At 34.3% G+C, this 21,781-nt stretch overlaps 2 protein-coding genes across 2 annotated transcripts; one reads left to right on the plus strand and one right to left on the minus strand.

Annotated features, from left to right (window-relative positions):
• The first annotated feature begins 8,048 nt into the window (after window positions 1-8,048).
• Window positions 8,049-9,826, plus strand: LOC100251957 (protein JINGUBANG). The gene has a single exon (XM_002280354.4). It carries the CDS (start codon window positions 8,375-8,377, stop codon window positions 9,602-9,604), a length of 1,230 nt encoding a protein of 409 aa, XP_002280390.1. The 5' UTR covers window positions 8,049-8,374; the 3' UTR covers window positions 9,605-9,826.
• A 2,207-nt stretch (window positions 9,827-12,033) lies between these two features.
• On the minus strand, window positions 12,034-20,640 carry LOC100262143 (uncharacterized). Its single transcript, XM_002283628.5, has 7 exons — window positions 20,356-20,640; window positions 19,981-20,173; window positions 19,462-19,571; window positions 14,895-14,973; window positions 14,726-14,793; window positions 12,993-13,059; window positions 12,034-12,405 (listed from the first exon to the last, which is right to left on the minus strand). The coding sequence occupies exons 1-7, from the start codon at window positions 20,581-20,583 to the stop codon at window positions 12,293-12,295; spliced, it is 858 nt and encodes a 285-aa protein (XP_002283664.2). The 5' UTR covers window positions 20,584-20,640; the 3' UTR covers window positions 12,034-12,292.
• Between the last annotated feature and the right edge of the window lie 1,141 nt (window positions 20,641-21,781).

The raw sequence follows: 21,781 nt of genomic DNA on the forward strand, positions 1-21,781 counted from the left end.
TTCTTTTGAAAAAATCATGAGTTATATTATGTTGTTAAAAATTATATTTTTAATTCATTTTTAAAAACCATTATATATTTTGTAAAACTTATTATTATTTTTTGGTTGTAAAGATAGAAAATAGAACTGGACTAAATTAAATAATTTCATATCAAAAAATGGAATCCAAATTAAATTAAATAATTTCATATCAAAGAAAAATATATAATATATCAAATTATTCAATCAAATGAAAAATATATAAAGGAAAAATAAGCTTTGTTCTAAAAATATTTTTAAAAAATCAAAAGAATTAAAATTTCAATAGAAAATTTTTCTTCATTTTGGTAAATTTTATAAATATTGGTAAATGAGTGATGAAACTTTTTATGCAATAATTATCTATGAGAAAATAAATGTTAATCTTAAAAGAGAAAACACCCAAGAAGAGGGTTGGTGAATTGGGATTAAAAAAAATAAATTAAACACAATAAATTTAAGCACAATAGGGGTAAATAAAAAGAGATAAGGTTAGAGAAATCAAATTTAAGTTTTATAATGGTTCGATACTTCCTTACCTACGTCCACTCTCTTCATACTCCTAACCAAGTGGGGGTTTCGCTCACTTGAAGTTTCAACCAAGTTTTTAATTACCTTTACGCTTGGATTCCGACTCCAATGGACTCTTACACAATTTCTTCAAGTCTCAACTTACTTGAAAACTTTATAACTCAAATAACAGGTTTAAGTCTCTCAACCTAGCTCAACAATGGCTCAAATACAACTCAAGGCTAGGATAAATCACAAAGATGCACTATAGAATATGCAAATAGATATTTAATGCACCAAGAAAAGAATGAAAGTTTTTAAGGCAAGAACGAGTAGGTAAACAAATAAATGCAAGTGTTATATTGCTCATAAATGAAGTGAAGCTCTCTATTTATAGGTTTCTAACATCGAGATCCAAAAAACCAAAAAGCAGCCTCAACCGGTCAAGTTGGGGGTATTCCGATTCACTAGCTGTTGGAGCATTTAATGCTTGGCAGGTGACCATTACCCTCGATCGAACCTCAACCGAACCTTGATCGGACCTTGATCAAGAAGACAAATCCCTTGACCGGGAAAGAAAGGCTACTGGGAGAGAGAGTGTGTTTTTTGCACTTCTCGACCGGACTTCGACTGAGAAGGGGCAACTGGTCGACCGGTACCCTAGCTAGTTGAGCCGGTTTGGCTAGTGTCTCGATCGGTTCACCATTTTTGGTCCGAAAACTTATATTTTTCTGTTCTTTTCTCTTCTAACACTTAAGCAAGGTCTTTAGGTAAATTAATATGTCAATTTTGAAATGATTCGCCTAAGGTTCATTTGATAAAACTCGGGTTTTGATGCAAATGTAACTTTAAAGTATAAATTAAGTTTTTCAAAGATGCATGAAATGGTATATAAATCCTAAGTGCATCCATGTATTCATCTTACATATGTTTCATATGATTAAAGGTCTTCCAAAAGTCTTAATCTTGCATCCATTAGGTCTTTTGATGAATTTTCAAATTAACATCTGAAATTTTTTTATAATTCAAACCAATTAATAACTTAATCATGGTTTGTTATCATCAAAACACGATTAGAAGAACCCTTGGGCTAACAATTTATAATATAATTAGTGTTGTCATTAATTCACTATTATTTAATTAAATATAAAAGTTTAAAAAATTTAAATATCTCAAAATAAATAGAAATCACTATTATAGTTATAAAAGTAAAAAGTTTCATGTAATATTTAAAAAAAAAATTAATTTATTTCATTGAAAAAAAATGAAAGATAGGTTAGGATAAGAAGAAAAAATTAATAATAATATAAGTATTAAATACGTTTTATTTATTTTCTCAAAACACACTTGAATATGATTTAAAATACTACAAATTTGTTATTGAAAAAAAAAAAAAAAACCTGATTTATGGGAGACTTCGAAAACAATCCTTAACCGTCTTTCATTTCAATTCAAAATCCAAAATCAAAAAACATTCTGAGATGATCTCCTACTATAACCAAACTTCTGTACATACATATTATAAATAAACTAGAATCAATGGTTGAAACTAATAAAGATCGTATTGGTGGATCATAGGGCGTTTTGTCAAATAGGATGAAGGTTGGAGTAGTTATATTGAAGGAGATGTGCTGAAAATGAATACCTAATTTGAGAGGTTTCCCACAAACATTAATATTTTTTTTTATAGTTTTTTTAGAGCAATTTTTAGGATTGAATTTGAATATAAAATTAAAATGAAGTATTGAAATTGAATATAAAATCAAAATGAAGTTATAAACATATAGATTTTTGTCGTGTCAAGTAATTAAAACCTTAAATTAAATTTCTATTAAAACAGTTAATGAAATAGAAATTTGAGACAAATGAAAAGACTAAATTTTTCATTACCTTTTAGGTTTGTGAAACTAATTTCAGGAATAATTTCTATTAACCCTGAGAAAATGAAACGATTAAATTCCCCCAAATTTTTCATTATCTTTTAGGTTTGTGATACCAATTTCAAAAATGACTTATGTTAACTCTAAGAAAATGAAAAGATTAAATTCTCATTTAAGTTGATTATAAGTATAGAAAATATTAAATTTTGAATTACCTTTTAGGTTTATGATAGTAATTTTAAGAATGGTTTACGTTATGTCAAATAATTAAAACCGTAACAAAAATGAAAAGATTAAATTATCATTGTTAGGAATTTGAGGCTAATCCAACCTATGATAATCACCCTAGAGGGGGGGTGAATAGGGTGATGGTCTCTTTTTCAAATTTAAACTAAGTAAAAATAAGAGACAATTTATATGCAAGTATATGATAAGCAAAATAAAGACAATTGCATATAAATTAAAAGAGTTAGGGAAGAGAGAGTGCAAACACGAGAGTTTATAGTGGTTCGACACTTCCTTACCTACGTCCACTCTCCTCAACCTCCTAACCAAGTGAGGGTTCCACTATCTTGAAGCTTCAACCAAGTTTCCAATCTCTTTACAATTGGATTATGGTTCCAATTCACCCTCTTGGACTTTTGGCTTCTAAGCACCCTTTACAATCCTCAAGAGATATCCCACTCTTGAAACTTCCTCTCAAGGTTTACAAATGATTTATCTCACAAAATCCTAGTATTAGCTTTAAGCTCAAATGATACAAGAAAAACTAGGATTGAATGGTGCACTAAAGATATGCAAGTTATGAAATAATGGTGCACTCAAAAACACTCTTCTAAGGCTCAAATATAATCAAGAATGATTTGGGAAGGTTAAGCTCATGAAACAATGAAGATTGAAGCCTTTTTATAGAAGAAAAAAGCTAAACTAGCCGTTGGAGGTTCGATCGGTCGAGCTATGGGTCGACCGGTTGACTAGCCGTTAGCATTTAATGTTGGCAGGTGACCGTTAGGCCTCAACCGGACCTCGACCGGACCTCAACCGAACCTCAACCGATTGAGGTTCAACCTTAACCGGTTGAACAAGCATTCTGGAAGAGAGAGAAAATTTTGTACCGGTTGACCGGGTACCGTTCATGGGTCAATTGGTTACTATTCATACCCTCAACCGGTTGAGCTAGGGGTCGACCGGTTACTGTTCATACGGTTCACCCGATTTAGCCAATTGAGCCGTTTTTTGCTCAACAACCAACTTTTCCAACTTATAACCTTTTAAACAAGTTTGAAACAACATTTAACACAAGGTTTTAGTTGAAAACATGAAATCATCCAATTTTAAAAATATTTAAAACAAAATAACTCTTGGATGATTTAGGTGCATAAGTAAGGAAAATAATGCATGGAAATCCTAGTGCACCAACAACCTTACAAAGAGACTTAAGAAGCTTTGGTCTTGAAAAACTCTTCTCTTTGAGGTGGTCTTCTTCTTCATGATTTCTTCTTGGCTTGATTTGTCTTTGGATTGCCACTTTAGAAGTCATCTTGCCTAATCACACTTAAAATGTAGTCATTAGTTCTAAATCTTGTTTTGTTATCATCAAAATCAAGATTAACCAAACCTTGGTTTCACAATCATTTAAGTTGATTATTAGTATTGATAAGGGTATTTTAGGAAATAAAAAAATGAAAAACAGCTTGTACTTTTATATGTAGTAAAGACAATGGATTCGGCTTTATTTTATTTTAAGCTTTATTTTAAATTAAATAATAAAAACAAACACCACCGGACATGTTATTCCCCGTTTCATAAAAGTTGAAACGACTTCGTTTCAGGACCCAGCCATTCATGGACCTAGGCTGCACCTTATTTGGGTTTTTGCCAGGCCCGCCATGTTTTGGGCCTCATCTCAGGGAGTCGAGCCCAGGTTTGGGCCCACTTGGTACCGCACATTTCTTATTCCTCGTACCAAACACACCGTGGATAATATACAAATCTCTATCAACTTTTGTTGCCGACCATCCCTCTGCATCGTGGGAAAACCAAGACCATACATGTGAAAGCGAAGAGATGCCAGAACTCGAGACAAATTTTAAAACCCAAATGTCTATGCTTTCAATCCATTTCAAATTATTCTTTGGGCGAATATTAGATTGGAAAGTCCAAAATAAAGTTTCAAAGAAAAGAATATGAGATTAAACCAAATTGACTAAACATGGAGTCCCTTGTCAATTCTAATTGTCAAGCTTATCATACTTGTTTTCAAAGTCTCCCAGCTAATTAAAGACTTCATCTCACTTACTGGGTCCTCTCCATTAACCCACCAACCAACCAACCATGAAACATCATCATCATCATCACCATCGGAGCAAATTTAACTTCAATTCTAACCTACACTGTAGAAATCTCGACTCAGGCACTTCCACTTGAGAAAAGAAATGGTGAGAACCAGCGGCCGCCTTCTGCTTGGTACGTTTCCATCTCACAGATTAATCATAAGAGAGATTGATATCGAGGGCCCAATTCGTTGACTCCATACGGAAAGGGTACTTGGCGTCAACCATTATACAAATCTACTGTGACAGTGTGACTGCCCTCATGCAGCAGACATCAAAAGGCTTGGGATATAATGGGCATTGTACATTGTGGGTCCTAAAGGCAATACAAGGAAGACCATTGCAAGCTGTGGTTTGGTCACATTGTTTGTCAGGAAATGGGACTAATGGAGTGCTTCGCAAGATCCCATTTCCATCATGAATGCAATATTACACAAAAGGGCAAAAGGGCAAAAGGGAAAAAGGGTAGCCCTTTGTTGAGCATCAATGCATTTTCTTTGCTTTCTTCTAAATAATAAGCTTCTACCCTTAAGAGACTAAGGGTCGAGGAAGGCCTGAGTGTAAGTGTTCTCATATGAAATCTTTTAGTAGCCATGGGATGCACTGGATTTGAATGGGATTCCACAGGTTGCAGTAGTGTTCTTAATGCCCGGCTAATAAACAAAGTTGTTTGTTAAAGAGGGAGTTCTTTGCAGTGGACGGAGAAGCATTCGACAAAAGAATCAAAACACATCCCAGAAAGTTGGGCATGTGAAGTCTGAGTAAATGGCACTGTTGGGTAAAAAGTAGGAAAAGTGGAAATCTCAAAATGGCATTTTGCTTTTGATGTTTCCACTAAATAAAAGCAGCATCCTTCTGATGGAAATGAATCACTTCATTTCTTCATCAATAGGGCATTTTTGTGGCTGACATTCCGAAATCCTGCAACAACATACTAATCTATTTTCCATTGTCTCCCAACTATGTATAAAAAAATCAACCAGAGATGACAATAAGATATTGGATCATTCAAAATTTTATACCCAAGTCCACAAAGAAAAAGATTGAGATTATAATCCACGAAGAAAAAGATTGAGATTATAACTTGTGTTTCCAAGATTGTGATTATACCCAAGTCCACAAGAGGCAAAATGAAAAGTTTCACCACAATGTGAGGTCATTTCAAGTCTTTTCCGTGATACTCTCAACTACATGCAAGAAAAATGAAGAAAGGATTAGCCACCTAGGAGGAATAGATTAGCTATATATTTGGCTTCTAGATAAGCGTCAGTACGACATTGATAGTGATGGACGTGCATCACCATGAGGGATGGGGATTGAAGTAGAGGAAAGCAGCTTTCATCTCAAGCATCTTTCAGTTCTCTGTGATTAGGTAAACGCCTAGAGCAAATGATTAAGACATTTTTTAATTCCTTTTTACCAATCCTCAACCTCAGTCTTCATAAAAATTGAGATATTATTGGACTACCATAGAGCAAATGATGGTGAAAAGGATCAGAAGTTACTCAGACTACAAAAACAGAGAGTGATAATGAAAATGGTAAGAGCAAGGGATGGTGAAAAGTTTTTGAAGTACGGTGCCTTTCACTTCTCAGTGGTTGGATGCAATAAAGTTTTGTCATTCACTGTTCAATCCTTAAATCATGATAAGGAAGATGCCAAATCACACTGAGAAGGAACCGACCATGTTTAAGAAGAAACCTACCCAATACCAAGACAAAATCACAATCAACCAGGGATTTGTAGATGTTGAAATGATTATTATTTGGAGGACCTTAAGGAGGTGGAAAATGGAAAGGAAATATGACTATAAATCGAGAGAGAAGAACACATGATTGCTGCTAGATGGGTCCCAAATCATAACCAGGCCTCCTATTTAGGCCATTGGATGGGTACCTTTAGAAACAAATGAACAAATATGTCAATTTTTTTTCCCAAATAAATGTAACACAAAAAGAGAAAGCAAAAGGACTTATGGGCAATGGTCCAAAGGTCCGAAGGTAGCCTAACCCACATGAGGCCCATTCCTTCCAGACTCCTACTCCCACCGACCCTACTAACCCCAAGTTGTTTTTTGATTTCATGTGAGATTTGAGATGAGGAAGTAGTAAAGAAACTAATAAATAAAAACTGAAAATTTATGACCACTAGAGTTTTTCCCCTATAAGGGTCATAAGATATGATGGAAGTGTCCCTTGACTGCATAGAGATGACAAATTTCACAATTTGGTGAAATTTACAAGATGTGTGTGATGAAACTTGCAAGAAACTATAGAACCTTTTTCTATTCACGATCAGTTCACAAGTTTCAGAAGCGTGTAATAAGGGTTAATTGAGAACTTTCACCAACTTTAAGAGTGGCAACCTTCAATAAAGAACTCAATTAAAGGCCTTGAACAAATGGAGTGACCTCCAAAGGCATTCCACTAGATAGAGAGAGTAAGTGTAGATGGTGGTACTGTCCTTAAAATTAAAAGTGGTAGTCGAAGCTGTCGAGACCATAAGCCAAAGCTTGGTTGGTTTGGAAGTGGGGGACTAGGGCATCAATATTTCTGTGCCATCATGGTAAAAAAGAATAGAACTACTGCATTTTATAAGAGAGTGAATAAAACCACTGAATTTCATAAGGGATGACAGCAATAAGGCAAAGGCATGACTCACATGGAGCTTTGAGTGCAATAGACAGATCACTTGAATGATGAAATGGTGACGAACAATCCTGGAAAAAGAGGCATAAGCATGAATCATTTGCAGAAAAACTTAGTGCAGGACATACTCAAATAGAAGCAGCATGGGATTGTCAACCACTATTGGGAACAACAATGGAGGAAGGAAGACATCAGATACAAGACCCTTGTGATTGTTTTCTGCATTCATATCATGTGGCCTACACACATGATCTTTCATACCTAACAATTCCATCTGTATTTGTTGCTTCTAAAATCCAGACCTGTCCTTTGTACCTTGCTCAACCATAAAAGAAACGAGTCTCCATCAATTCTTTAACCCTGCAATTTTATTTATTTTATTCTATTGTATAACTTAACTTCTTGGCTTAGTGGAAGCTAATCTAAACTTGTTCATCTTGTTTGCATGCACACAGAAATAACCATCAGTTTGGTAGACTATATCTGGGTTATCAATTGACCATGTTGTCTGTCATAATTTCCTGAAAATCCAGAGTACATAACTTAACTAGGGTTGAATTAATGGTGGTCAAGTTAATGGTTGAAGAACAACTTTGGATGATGGACCTAGTCCACCCACTAAAGCAAGGGTCATTTATAATATTAGTGGGTCAAACAAGCTAAGCTCATTGATGTGTACAAAACTTGACAATCAAAAAGAAGGCCAACAGTGAACTCAATTCCCAGCTTTATATCCAACCTTTCCCTGGAAGCATCTGATTTAATAGAGAGAGAGGGAGATACGATGGCTTCTGCCTGTGCAACCAATTCCCAGGCTTCTACAACCACCGAAATAGACTAACCTGAGCCATTCTTGGTTCCACTTTTCTCTCCTGTATTCTTCTCTCTCCCCCACCCCCATCTATTCAAAACATTTCATTTTCTATTCCCCTACCTATTTAAAACGCTTCGTTTCTCCCCCATATGCTCTATACTCTTGTCTAGCATGGGAATCATGTCAGCCCATCAACCTAGTCATTCAGGTGATTATTCTGCATCTCAATTCTTTCATGTTCAATCAGAGCTAATCTCCCTCTCTTCCCAGCCAAGCTTACCATCAGTTCCTTCCCTCACCTCACAAACCCAACAGCAACAACTCTATCTTCCCAGCACCACCACCACCCACCATTGCGTCACCACTTTCAAAGGCCACACGTCCTACGTATCTTCCCTTGCCCTTGCTGGTAATTTCCTGTTTAGTGGATCTTCTGACAAAGAAATCCGATTGTGGGAGCAAAACTTGAACTCTGAACTTGATCATGAGAATATAAGTAACAACGTGGTAGCTGTGGGAAAGGGTGCAGTGAAGTCCATGGTAGTTTTGGGCGATAAACTCTTCAGTGCCCATCAAGACCACAAAATCCGAGTGTGGAAAATCAATGACCAGGATCCCCATCACCAGAAGTGCACCCGCTTAGCCACACTCCCAACACTTGGTGACCGTGCCATTAAACTTCTAACTCCCAATAATCATGTCCAAATCCGACGGCACAAGAAATGCACATGGGTCCATCACGTTGACACTGTATCTGTGCTCGCGTTATCAGAAGACAACTCCCTCCTCTACTCTGTTTCATGGGATCGATCACTTAAAATTTGGCGAACCACTGACTTCAAATGTTTGGAGTCGGTAGGAAACGCTCATGATGATGCAATAAATGCATTAGCATTATCCCACGATGGATATATATATACCGGCTCAGCTGACAAGACAATTAAGGTGTGGAGGAAAGCCCCGGAAGACAAGAAACATTCACAAGTAGCGACACTGGAGAAACATAATTCTGGGATTAATGCGTTGGCACTGAGCACTGACGGGTCTGTGTTGTATTCTGGTGCAAGTGACAGATCAATAGTGGTTTGGGAGAAGGATTATAGTGGCAACATGGTGGTGGTGGGTGCCCTCAGGGGTCATTCCAAGTCCATATTGTGCCTAGCAGTGGTATCAGATGTGGTATTTAGTGGTTCAGCAGACAATACTATTAGAATTTGGAGAGGCATCCATAAAAGCTACTCATGTTTGGCAATCCTTGAAGGGCATACAGGTCCAGTCAAGTGCTTGACTGCAGCAACTGACTGTTACAACCCATCTAATACATCAACTTCTTATCTTGTTTACAGTGGCAGTTTGGACTGTGACATCAAGGTGTGGCAGATTTTTATTCCTCTTCTTTAGAGGACTTCTTCATCCTCCTTTTGAGGTTTTGTATTATAGCGTGAGGAGATTGTGTTTTACCTTTTCCTTTTTCACTGCCTTGTGCTTTCAATTTCCTCCTCCCTCCTCTTCCTAAACTCTAAAAGAATGTCAATCAGTTTCTAGAGGTGTTCTTTTTTACTTTTCTTATGATTGTATTAGAATTTTAGTATAATATCAAGGTCTGAAACTCATGAGCGAGAAGGGAATTTCATTGTTTTTATGGAGTGGTTTTCTTCACTAAGCTAAGCTGTATAAGGAAGCAATACATTCTAGATTTTAAATGTGAACTTGTGGGTGTTTGATTTATCAACAAAGCTGACCTTTATCTCTATCAGACTGGGGGAAAGTGAAGGCCTAATAGAGTAAGATGAAATTTTCATGGCCTTGGGATCTCTGATCAGTTGGCTGTGAAAAGATCAAGACTCAAAACCATAACCATACCCCACCTCCAAGTTGCTTTACCATGTGTTCTCAGGGATAAATCTTCATAATTTTATATTTATATTATTGATACTTGAAGATAGCGCAAGCAAAGCTTCCTCCCTCTAAAAGAGAGATGATGTGCCCTCCCTTGCCTACATCTTTTCAAACATGGCCCTTTTCCCCTAGCTCACAACTTGTGTGCTTTATTTTATGCAAGGATTAGTTGGATTGTGGGACTCAACAAAAAAGAGGCCATTTTGATAATAAGTAGTTCTAGTAGAGATTAGAAAAAGTTTTACCCACATTCTCTGCCCTCCTAACATCTTTATCTTTTATTCTAAGTTGGATTTCTAAGATTGCGGTTATATTTCAAATTCAACTTAGAAAAGGAAATCAAACCTAATTAATCTAAACTTTCTTCTTTCAATGAAAAGAATCTTCTTCTGGGTAGGTGTCATAGATGGGTAAATAGACAATTATGAGACAGAAACTGTAAAGAAAGAAATTACTCTAATTATGAAGTGCATTTTTCAAAAAGGAAAGTGAAAGGTATTCCATAAGAAATGCCTTCCGCTGATTAAAAAGGTTTACATACAAAGCTTAAGAATGGGTTGCATTTACATGAAGACCTGTTGGATGCCTCATGCCACAGAGAAGGAAAGGACTGTACTTTGAAGAGGAAGTATTATTTTTTTTCTGAGAGAATATAGCTTATGGATCTCATGCATTAGAGACTACATGTTTATGCCTACATCTGTGAGCATATGCTCTACTTTTATATCATATAATATCATTTCTATCATCATCATATGTACTAGTCATATTTATAGACAGCCTGCCAAAGAGCATTTACACACTCTACTTGAAGAACAAAGACCCTCAATCAATTATGTTGTATTGTTTCACAAGAAAATGGAAAAACCATAGCTCCTGGACTATGGCTCAATGGTAGCATCATCTAGCAACGAACTAGAGGTCCTAAGTAACCTTCTCATTATTTAAGTGGCGTGGGATAGAGGAGGATTCATATCATATAGTGTTTGCTTCCCTGATGGTCGAGACAAATGAATTGCTATGAGATGGAGTTCAGTCATCAAAACTGACATTGGTTTATCTATCAAATAAAATTCCAAAAGAAAAGGTTGAAAAACTAAATCAGATGCTTTTTTTTCCTTATATAACCTCACAAAATGTCTGGCAGCAATGTATATTGCATAAATCTCACCTAAGTATCTTCAATTAAAATAATGTTTGTTGCGACCTTCCATGATTCAACATATTCAACAAGTTACATGTGGAGTGGAAGTTAGGTACCATTCCACCATTATTCTTACCTAACACTTTCTCCTTTTTTTTTCAAATCTCTCTCCATTACACATCGTGACAAACATAGAAGTGGAGCTTAGGGAAAGAAAAAATGCACAAGATTTCATCTAATAACCTTTTTAAGGATGACTAACAAAACAAGATACCATCATCAACCGGTTTCATGTTCTAAAGAAACCTACTCCTAACTTGGTTATCTGGTGTAAACACGTACTGGCCAAATGAGAGCGCAAAATTATTGAAGGAATGCTTTATCACTTTTAACCTAAGTTTTAAATTAATATATGACAGCTAGCCAACCAAGGCCACAAGTAAAGAGATTTTTCCCCCATGTTTGTAAAGAATTGCCATAATAATCCTTTTCAAAGTCCAAATCACTGGCTGTTATGCTTGAAATATACCGATTTTCAGTATGGATGAGAATAAAGGAATGGATTACATTGTCTGAAAGGCCTTCCACAAATATGCACCAATTGTCACATGAGCAGTCAGGGACTCAGAAAATGAATCTCGTTTAATTTTCCACAAGGGGCAGCTTCTTTTTTAATCTTTACTTTTCTATCCTGCTTTTTTAATCTTTGTTCAGTAAAGACAGATTCACCATAGATATAATCCAGAAAACTCATTAATCACCACATTTTCTAAAAAAGGCTCCCACAAAGCTACAAAGGATATAACAATTTATTATCTTGTGGCAAAACCAAGTTTATCCCACAGGATCCAACTTCCCCACACACCCAACCTCCAGAAAGAGGATTACAAAAAAAAAAAGTAACTAAATGTGAAATGTACAAAAGAAGAACAAACAGGTCAATTCATATGCGCTTCACAAGGGATCTTCTTTTCCTTCTTATAAAGTTACAAGTTACAATGACAAATTAAAAAGAAAAAGATTCAAAAAGTTGGCATTGGAGTAATTTACAGTGGTGATTTCACTGGTGTACCTGGATCACGGGGATACTTCCTTGGGGTGGGGCAATCTTTTAAACATACGATCGCGGTTCGCTGTCCAAATGGGCTGTGTGATTCCACTGGATACAGAATAAGCTGTTATAGTTTCAACTCCAATATACATGGCATGGTTCTAGTGATACAAAAAATGCTCAGTCTGGACTCTGGATATTGCTAAAATCCTATGAGTTTTAACATAGAGCTTAACCAAGTTCATTAAATGAAAGCTGATGTTTGTATCACAACTAAAAGCAGAGATCAGCATAATCACAAAAGTCACATTACACAAGATAAACAAGATCTTGGCTATAAACCATGTCTGAAGCTAATGTGTGCAGGTAGAAGAACATCTACAGTCCAGAATCTTATAGCCAGGATTAAGGAAGAAATATTTCATTTTACTTTTCATAGGATAGACTTAAACCCACATCTGTGCTAATGTGGTTGTAGATTTCCATCTGACCAACACAACTGTTGTAATGCAGCCATTATGTTCAGCTAAAACACTAGAGAACATAAGAATAACAAATGAGCCTTGCTGGTAGCAACAAGACCTTAATGTAAAGGTCCCAGTTTCATTTTAAGTCACCAATTAATCACTGTATATTTTCATTTTTCTTGCCACTTAAATTATAAATTGTGGGGGAACTGAAAATGACAAACATACCTGAGCATAGTTGTAAGACAGATGCACCCATCAATTGAATTGCTCTTTCTGCATTTCTAACTTCTTCCTGTCAACAAGTATCAAACATGAAACTTAGTTGATACTTGATAGTTCACATCTATAAGATACATTTGTACATATAAATATACATAGATACATATATACATACATAGCATTTAAAAAAAGTCTATTTTGTTGCATGTACAAGCTCATTTGGGGATTTCATGAAGTGATAATTATATAACAATAAGAATGGATTATTATCACATTATAACATGTATTTAAGGGCATAAGATCCCTTAAAGATGCGCATATAAACCATTCATCATAGGTAACAACTTAATTAACTGATAATGTTTTCTAGCATTGGAACAAATATGTTTTGTTGCATATACAAAACCATTATAGGAATTTCTTAAAATGACCTTTATATATAAAACAATAAAAATAGGGATCATCATTATTACATGTACTTCAGGGCATAATAGATTCCTTGGAGGCATGTGAGATCCCATGTAAAATGAAATCAATCCAGTGTATGTTACATAGCATTTTTAATGAATTGCTTATATTGTCTAGCACTTGAAACAGGCCTGTTTTGTCTTTTTGTAGGATCAACTTATGATCTCATGGAATGATGCCAAATTTTGCTTTAATTTGAGGTAATAACTTTATTGGAGGTCCAAATGCACTCAGTGAACTATAATATATAGTTCCTCCAGGGTTACAACACCAGAATATTTCAGGAATATCTTTGAGCTTGCATGTGCATGCTATAAATGAAGCTTCACATAACAGCTGTAACTTGTAAAAACTATTTTTTTTTATAAGTAAACACACAGAGAAAATATATATTAGAAAAACGGGCACCTTAAGGCTGACCCAAAAGCATACAGGGGGTATACAAGAGGCGCCAAAAGGCAAGAACAAAAAGAAGAGGGGATACAAAAGATCACCAGCCCTCAACTAGAACCCAACCAATCAAAAAAACTGATTAAAGGAAGAGGTCCTTCATTTACAACCGACTTAGTCCAAAACCAAATATTACATACAAAAGAATTTTTCAACCTATGAATTGAAAGCTCCTCATTTTCAAATGAAATCCTATTTCTTTCCTTCCAAACCGCCCAAAAAAGACACAAAGGGGCTGCCTTCCACACCTTACAACGCTTCTTGCCCATGTTAATACCACGCCAACCAAAAAGGGTATCTCTAACCAAATAAGGAAGAACCCACTGTAACTTGTAAAAACTATTGAAAAATGGTTTTGCAGGGCATAATTCATTCTTTAAACAAGTTGTACAATCAACATAGGACACCCAAAATTTTTTATTCCTATCTATCCAACACAAGTGCTAAACACAAGAAACAGCTCATAATTGACTCCAGAAAAAAGCTTCTCCACATAAACTTCATTAAAAACTGGTCTGGTGAAGGAAAGCAATCAACCACTTTATATAGAAAGATCACATTTTTTTTTTTCTAAAGGAGCCTCATAACAAAGAGACCTGATCATGAGAAATAACTCACAATTGACTGCACAAGAAACCATTACTAATGAATTTTATAAGAGGATGGTTTTGAGACAAATCAATCTACAATAAAACATCATGTTTTTCTTGCAATAACCTAAATACAACCCAAATATATATATATATATATATAATAATCAACTCAGCAATAAGCTACAAAAGATAACGATCAGGTAGTTGAAGTTCCAAACAGAAGCATACTTGGGGATCATGACCTTTCGCAGCTAGAAACAAACCACCCACACGAACTAGAGGAAGACAGTACTCAGCTGAAAAAGAAATAAACCACAAAAACTATCTCAAGCAGTGATGACTTCTGAAACACTTAAATATATTCAAAAGAAATCTGGAAAGGCATACTAATAATTACCTAAAATCCTCATTTCTGCGACTGCTCTGGCTACTGCTACATCAAATACTTCTCTGAAGCCAATGTTTTGTCCCAAATTCTGGCCCATAAAAAGGTTTGGATCCAGGGGACAATTACTGGTAAGTGAAATATTCGAATCAGATAGTTCCAAGAAAAATAAAACAAAAAGAAGAGAGAGAATAATAAGTTGGTGGACAGCCACTTCCTCTGAAAAATGAAATAAGAGATTTCACATTACAACAAGTGACCAAAATGCACTAGTTTATCTCAAATTGCAAGAAGAGCCAGTGAGCTTAATTAGAAAGTGGTGTTAGAGTAACTCTTTAAGGCTGGACAGGGACGAGATGCACCAAAGATGTAGCATTTCTGATGAAATTCCATACACAAGGACAGATCCTGTTTCAAAAGTACAGATAACAAAAGGAAAAATATATGCAGCTTTTACTTATAAGTAAAAAGTTAATGATATGTTTTCTGTTCCATAAACAAGGCGAAGATACAATATTTTGCAAACAATCTACCTTCCTGACCCTAGCAACTTGTGGAATTAAGAATATTGGCCAAGAGTAAATCAAGATAACAAGATGTGAGATCCCAAAAACAAAAAATAAAAAATTGAAGAAGACAAATATAGAAAAGCAACCATAATCACATCCATTGATGAAAATATCGGTAATCACAAATATATCGGTACTTCGATTTTAAGGATATATCGGTGAATATTTTGGAAAAATATATCGATAAACTTAAAATTGATCAAAACTCGTGGAAATAAGAAAAATTTCATAAAAATGTAATTAGTAGTATAATAGACATTTTAAATTTGTTTTGTTCAACAATTTGATATATATAATATAATTTATCATATTTGATAATAATATTGTATGCATCAATAAAAAAATATAAATTTTATAAATGTACATTTATTATTAAATTACATCAAATATTATTCCACAATAATATTGTGATATTTAATTATAATATGTTTAATTTTAAAATATATTTAATATTAAAATTATGATCCATTTAATTCAATTGTATTAAATGATATAAAATAAATGATGATATATGTATAAATCTTTTATATTTAATTAATATATAAGTGATATAAAAAAAAGTTAAGAAAATTATCATTGTAATTTTTATATTTTTAATGGTCAATTAAATTAAATTTTAAAATAAAATAATTAGAATTAATTTATTTATTAAAATATATTGTTTTTATCACTATCTTAGTATATATTCTTCTAGTGCACATCATATATTAAAAGACAAGTTAGCCCAGTGGTGACTGGTGAGCAGGCTGTGCACACTGGTTTCGGGTTCGAGCCCCACACCTGCAGCAGCCAAAATTTTCCCTTTTTGTTTGACAAGTCAGCAGCCCAAAAAATCCACGTTTTTTTTGGCGATATTTTGGTGTCTCAGGCAATTTTCATCGATTTTTTCCGATATTTCTTCTCGTTTTTTGTATTGCCCCTCGCCAAAACATGAAATTTCGGCAAAATTTCAGCAGTGTTTTCCGAAATTTTCATCCATGATCACATCCTACATTATTTTTGTGTTTTTCCCACAATGGAAATATGTCTAAATGAACCAGTATGAGGTTAAAACCCCTGCTAAATGTGTAAGTTGGGAACACAGTTTCCAACAACCCAGAAAAAATCTGATGACCTCTCACAAAGCTCAACAAAAACCTGACCCCATTGCTTCACTGCAACTGGCAAGAGAGTAGGATGGAGCTAGGGAGAAAATCACTCCCATGAGATTAACACCATTGGTTGTGAAAAAAATGGAGTTTCCAGTTTGATTTGAGAACCATATTTCTGATTTGGCTGAAAGCAGACAAACAATTCTCTCACTCCGAAGAAAACCACCTTTGATGAAAAAGGAATTGTAAAAAACATTGAAAAGGATCTTTCGTGTATAATCCTGCATAATCTTGAATGTTATCAGTTCCGGTACGTAGACCAAATGATACAATGCAAGCAAAAGTTCCTAGATTCATGGAGATATAGAACAGCATATAAGTTATCATAAACAGCATTAACTTTTCTTGTGTTGCTTTTTTAGTGATGAACTACCTTTTTTTCAAAGGCAAAAAGAATATTATAGAAAAAAGCACCTAACAAAAAGCCGATGCACCATCGTACTGGGGCATACACAAAACACACCACAAGATGGCACAAAATTGAGAAAGATTACAACATGCCAAAATGCAGCCCATGCCATAATCAATCAATGAAATCCAGAAAACAGGAATAACACCCCTCTCTACCATCTCCCTGCACCTAAAAGAGAAAAGTTTTAAGGAAGTGGTCTTTGAATGCTAATTCTGACTGCTTAACACTTCAAAAATCCTGTATTCCTCTTTTTCCACACACATCAAAATAAGCATAAAGGAGTCATCCTCCATGACTTTTTTGAGTTTTTATCCCACAAAACTACTGTGTTACCCAAGCAAGAGCTTCTTGACTGATTTAGGGAGAACCCACCTCACATCAAAAGGGAGACTAATAAAGATCACATTCTACTAATCCATTCACAATGAATGAAGATGTAATCAGTCGTTTCTTCTTTATTTACACATACAACATTTGCTCATTAGAGACCACCTCCTAGTCAGAAGCTGATCAATAATAAGAATCTTTCCCCATGTAGCCTCCCCTGCAAAAGGCACACATTGGAAGGAGCAGCAGAAAATGAAATTTCTTTTAGAGGGAAAAGAAATAGGGTTTCCTGAACGTAGTGCTTAGAAAATACTCCTTCGTGATTGCCTTCTAGACAAACTTATCCTCACAATTTTGCCTCATGGTAAAGTGATGAACAAGTTGCATAAAAGAGTCCATGAAGGTCAACTCCCGACCTAGATAGCTCCTTCTGAATCTAGGCAACCAATGACAAGGCTTCCTCTCATTCCACCCCAAAAATCTGCAACCCAAATATCATTGTGCAGTGCTAAAACACAAAGGTAAGGATAATAATCCTTCAATGCTACACACCACACATCATGTCAAAACTCGGTGTCAAACTACTAGTTACTTTTAAACTTATACCGAACTAATATCCTTAAACACCTAGACCAAATCTCCCCACCCTGAGCCTGAAAACCATATACACAGAGAGGTAAAAGATAAAAACCTTAAAGCACAAGCTCTCATTACTATGTTAGACTACCATTTACTCAATAGTTTAAGTTGGTAAGGTATATCAAGTCAATATAAAGTGTGTGCCTTAAGGAGGGAAATTCCCTCGAACCAATTCCCCTCCCCCCTCCCCACCACCAAACAACATCAACAACTACTACAACAAGGAGGGGCAAAGATGATGAATTTGTTCATATATGTTTTGGTTTAAATAAAACTAAAAATGAACTGTTATAACAGACACGTATTATTGCTATGAGAAAAAAAATCCAAATTTCCATTTAGTAATCAAATAATGGAATAACAAAGACTTTCTTGAAATACATACATATGATATAAAGAGAAGGCGAAAAAAATTAAAGAAAAAATAATTGAAAGAGTAAAAAAATATACATGTTTTCAATGGAAAATTATATTTTTAATGGAGGAATTATGACCTAGTGGGTTTTTGAAGAAGAAGTTACAGCAATTGTGGAAACAAATTACCTACACTCACAATTTAGGTAGTTTTAGGTGGGAAAGTAGTTGCTTTCCAGATGTATTATTTTCTATTTATTAGAATTTAAAACTATGGAAGATAAATTCATTACTTATGGCTTGTTGGTAAATTTGTTTCATTTTAACCAATTTGAATTCCAATTAGTATCCTCCTTCAATTTTAATAGATGACTAATTATTAAATAAATAAGATTGGCTAGAAAGGAGATTAAATGGTTTTGACACGCTCGTCCTGTGGCCTTCTTGGGGTGTGCGTGTGTGTGTGTGAGAGAGAGAGAGAGAGAGAGAGATTGACATTCATATTTCCTCCTAAATAGCCACTTGTTAATCTTAAAATTCTCTTCAAGAGTTTTAAACAGGTGATTCCAAGTACTCTGTTTAAATGGAGTTTTCTTTGTTTTTATAGTTCTTGCATTATGTATTTGTAATTTGTTGTTTTCACTGTTAACCAAAGAACCTTCAAGAATTGTGCTTATTTTAATTGTGAATCCTCTCTTTAGTTGTGGCTTGATTGTTATCAAGTTTCTGTGTGTTTGTGCGCACACATGTTCAGATCTTATAAGGAACATAGACCAACTTGGCCACATATTGAGGTCCAAGCAAGTGCCATACAGCTTTGTCTGGTAGCCAGACTATGTCAAACCTCCCAAAAGGTTAAAGAATAAATCCTTGAACATGGCTCAGTTAGTGGATTTCATTGTTTCCATAAGAAAAAACATGAATAATTTCAATAATTCTCATTCAGAACCTAGCTTCCAAGCCTCCAACATTGTAAACAACTACGTCAATTTAAAATGGAAATGAGACTGTTCAAACAAGCAAATGAAGCACAAAATGACTACAGAACTACACAATGAAACTTTTGAGTCACAGGAAAGAGGGGAGAGAGTGAGCGAGTGAGAGAGAGAGAGAGAAGAGCAAAATACCTCTGCTCTCCCTCTTACAACTTGCACATTTGACAAACCAGTTAAACTGACTGCATGCTCCAAGAAAATGCAACGCTTGTTCATAGATTCCAAAAGTGTTATTTTCCAACCTGTCCACCAAAAAATGCCAATCAATCTGTACTCAATTTAAAAAAATGAAAATGTTAAAACTAAATCAATTTATAGGGAAAAACCAAAGCAGACTAAGATCTGTTCCAATTAGGTTGCTGACAAAATGTAGGATATGATGAAGAAATCAAAATTTTGAATCTTAAAACATTTTCATAATTTTGTAGCCCATAAAACCAAACCCAAATCAGCTGTCCTAAAGTCAATTTTTTGCTTTCTGGGGTTGAATTCCCATTTCAAAACAATAACAATTATCCACACAACATATAATCCCCAAAATGTTTCTTGTTTTCCTCCATTGTCTCTCAGCAACCAAACAAACTGTAAAAGAAAGCCACAATAAGTCTCCTGAATGAATTACCGCTCATCAAACAATTCAAGAAAACTCACTGGGACAGGCTATAGCTAAGATTAAACCAGGAAGCCCCGGACCGCTTCCCACATCCACAAGGCTAATATTATTGCATGAACTGTCACAATGCGCGATATAAGAGCTCTGTATGGGAGGTATCATCGCAAGCGAGTCACCAACGTGCCTTTCCATGACCTCATCTGCCTTCGTAACAGCAGTCAGATTCATTTTCTGCAAAATGAAAAACCACAAATTCTTTAAATTCCATTCAGTTTTCTAGAAAATATACATATAGGGAAGTTGCTTCGTTAATTTTGCCACAATGGTACCCAAAAAACCAAATCAGTATAAAACGCATGATTCCAGAAACCAACTAAACAGAAGTTAGTTTAGAGAGGAGGGAGGGAAAAAACCTGGTTCCATTGAAGAAGAGCATCGACGTAGAGAGAAATTTGTTGCTTCTGGAGAGGATTTAGGGTTTCGAAATAAGAGGAGTTAAGGACTTTGGTGGTAGTTAGGGTTTTAGTGGCGATTCTGTGAGGTCGAAACCTTGTCGATATTGAGGTGGTAACCTGTTTGACGAAAGTTCCCACAGAGAGTGGAGACGACACACCAGGAACTTTGCCACGCCAAACCAACATCTTTTCCCGCTCCTTATCTCGCCCACGTGGTTAATATTAGAATCACAGGCCACAATACGCACAAGTTTGTCGTGATCATTAATCATTATTTAAAAAAAAAAAAAACAAAAAGGTTAAGGGCATGTTTGATACCCGTCTTCGAAAACAATTCTAAAAAAAAAACAAGAACGATAAGAAATAACTAAAAATATTTTTTTGAAAATGTTTTAATTTCTATTATTAAGAACAAAAAATAAAAAATATTTTTTGATCATCATACCTTTTTTTTAAAATTTTTTTGTTTTGAATTAAAAAAATTATTTTCAAAAACAACTATTAAATAAACTTTATATTTTTTGTAATAAATAAAGTTTAATTATTTTTGGAAGTGTAAGCCTCAATAACCTTTCCTTCGGTTATAAATTAATAATAATAATAATAATTCACTACATTAGAAGTATGAGCATTAAGCATTTGGAAATTAAATAAAAAAGTTTTTATAGTATCTTTATATTATGTTATACAACTAAAAAAAATGGCATTGAAATATAAATAAAAAAATTGGTATTTTGTTTATATAGAGAAAAAAAATGGAAAAACTGGTTTTTGATCAATCCCGAATATTTTAAGCATTTGAAGTAATCACTTAATTTATGATTCTTTCAAATATAACTAATAGTGCAAACATTTGATTAAACGAACTGTTTCATAAAACAACTTATTAATAATTTAAAGTAATTTAATAACTTCATTTAAATCAGATTTAAATATATTTAATAAAATGATTTAATAGTATAATTTTAAATAATAAATTAAAACAATTAACTTATTTTTAAGTTAATATTTTCATTTTACTCTTTTATCCTCATATACTCTAATTATCTTCACGATTTTTTTTACTACTCTATAACCTCCTTCATTATTGTTCGACCTCATTTGCGTTAGTTATGATTTATGAGAATAAATATGTCAATTTGATGATTTCAAATAAATTTTAAGTTAATTTTATTAAACAATCTTAATACTTAAAATAATAATTGAGTAATAGCTTTTAAGTCAATAACTTAAATATAATTTAATTTAAAATCAATTTAAATTATTAAATAACAAGTATTAAGTTTTACCAAATACCTCCTAAATAATAGCTTAATTAAAATGGTTATGGATCACTTTTATCAATTTCCTTAACATTAATTATCATTTTAAAAAATAATTGTTC

This window comes from Vitis vinifera, chromosome 17 (genome assembly GCF_030704535.1).
Source record: "Vitis vinifera cultivar Pinot Noir 40024 chromosome 17, ASM3070453v1".
NCBI lineage: Eukaryota > Viridiplantae > Streptophyta > Magnoliopsida > Vitales > Vitaceae > Vitis > Vitis vinifera.

Coding starts and splice junctions, on each gene's coding strand:
- LOC100251957 (XM_002280354.4), top strand. CDS start 8,375: ATGGGAATCATGTCAGCCCATCAACCTAGTCATTCAGGTGATTATTCT.
- LOC100262143 (XM_002283628.5), bottom strand. CDS start 20,583: ATGTTGGTTTGGCGTGGCAAAGTTCCTGGTGTGTCGTCTCCACTCTCT. Junction 14,794..14,894: donor CGCAGAAATGAGGATTTTAG/GTAATTATTAGT, acceptor TTTCTTTTTCAG/CTGAGTACTGTCTTCCTCTA. Junction 12,406..12,992: donor TGTCTTACAACTATGCTCAG/GTATGTTTGTCA, acceptor TTCTGTATCCAG/TGGAATCACACAGCCCATTT.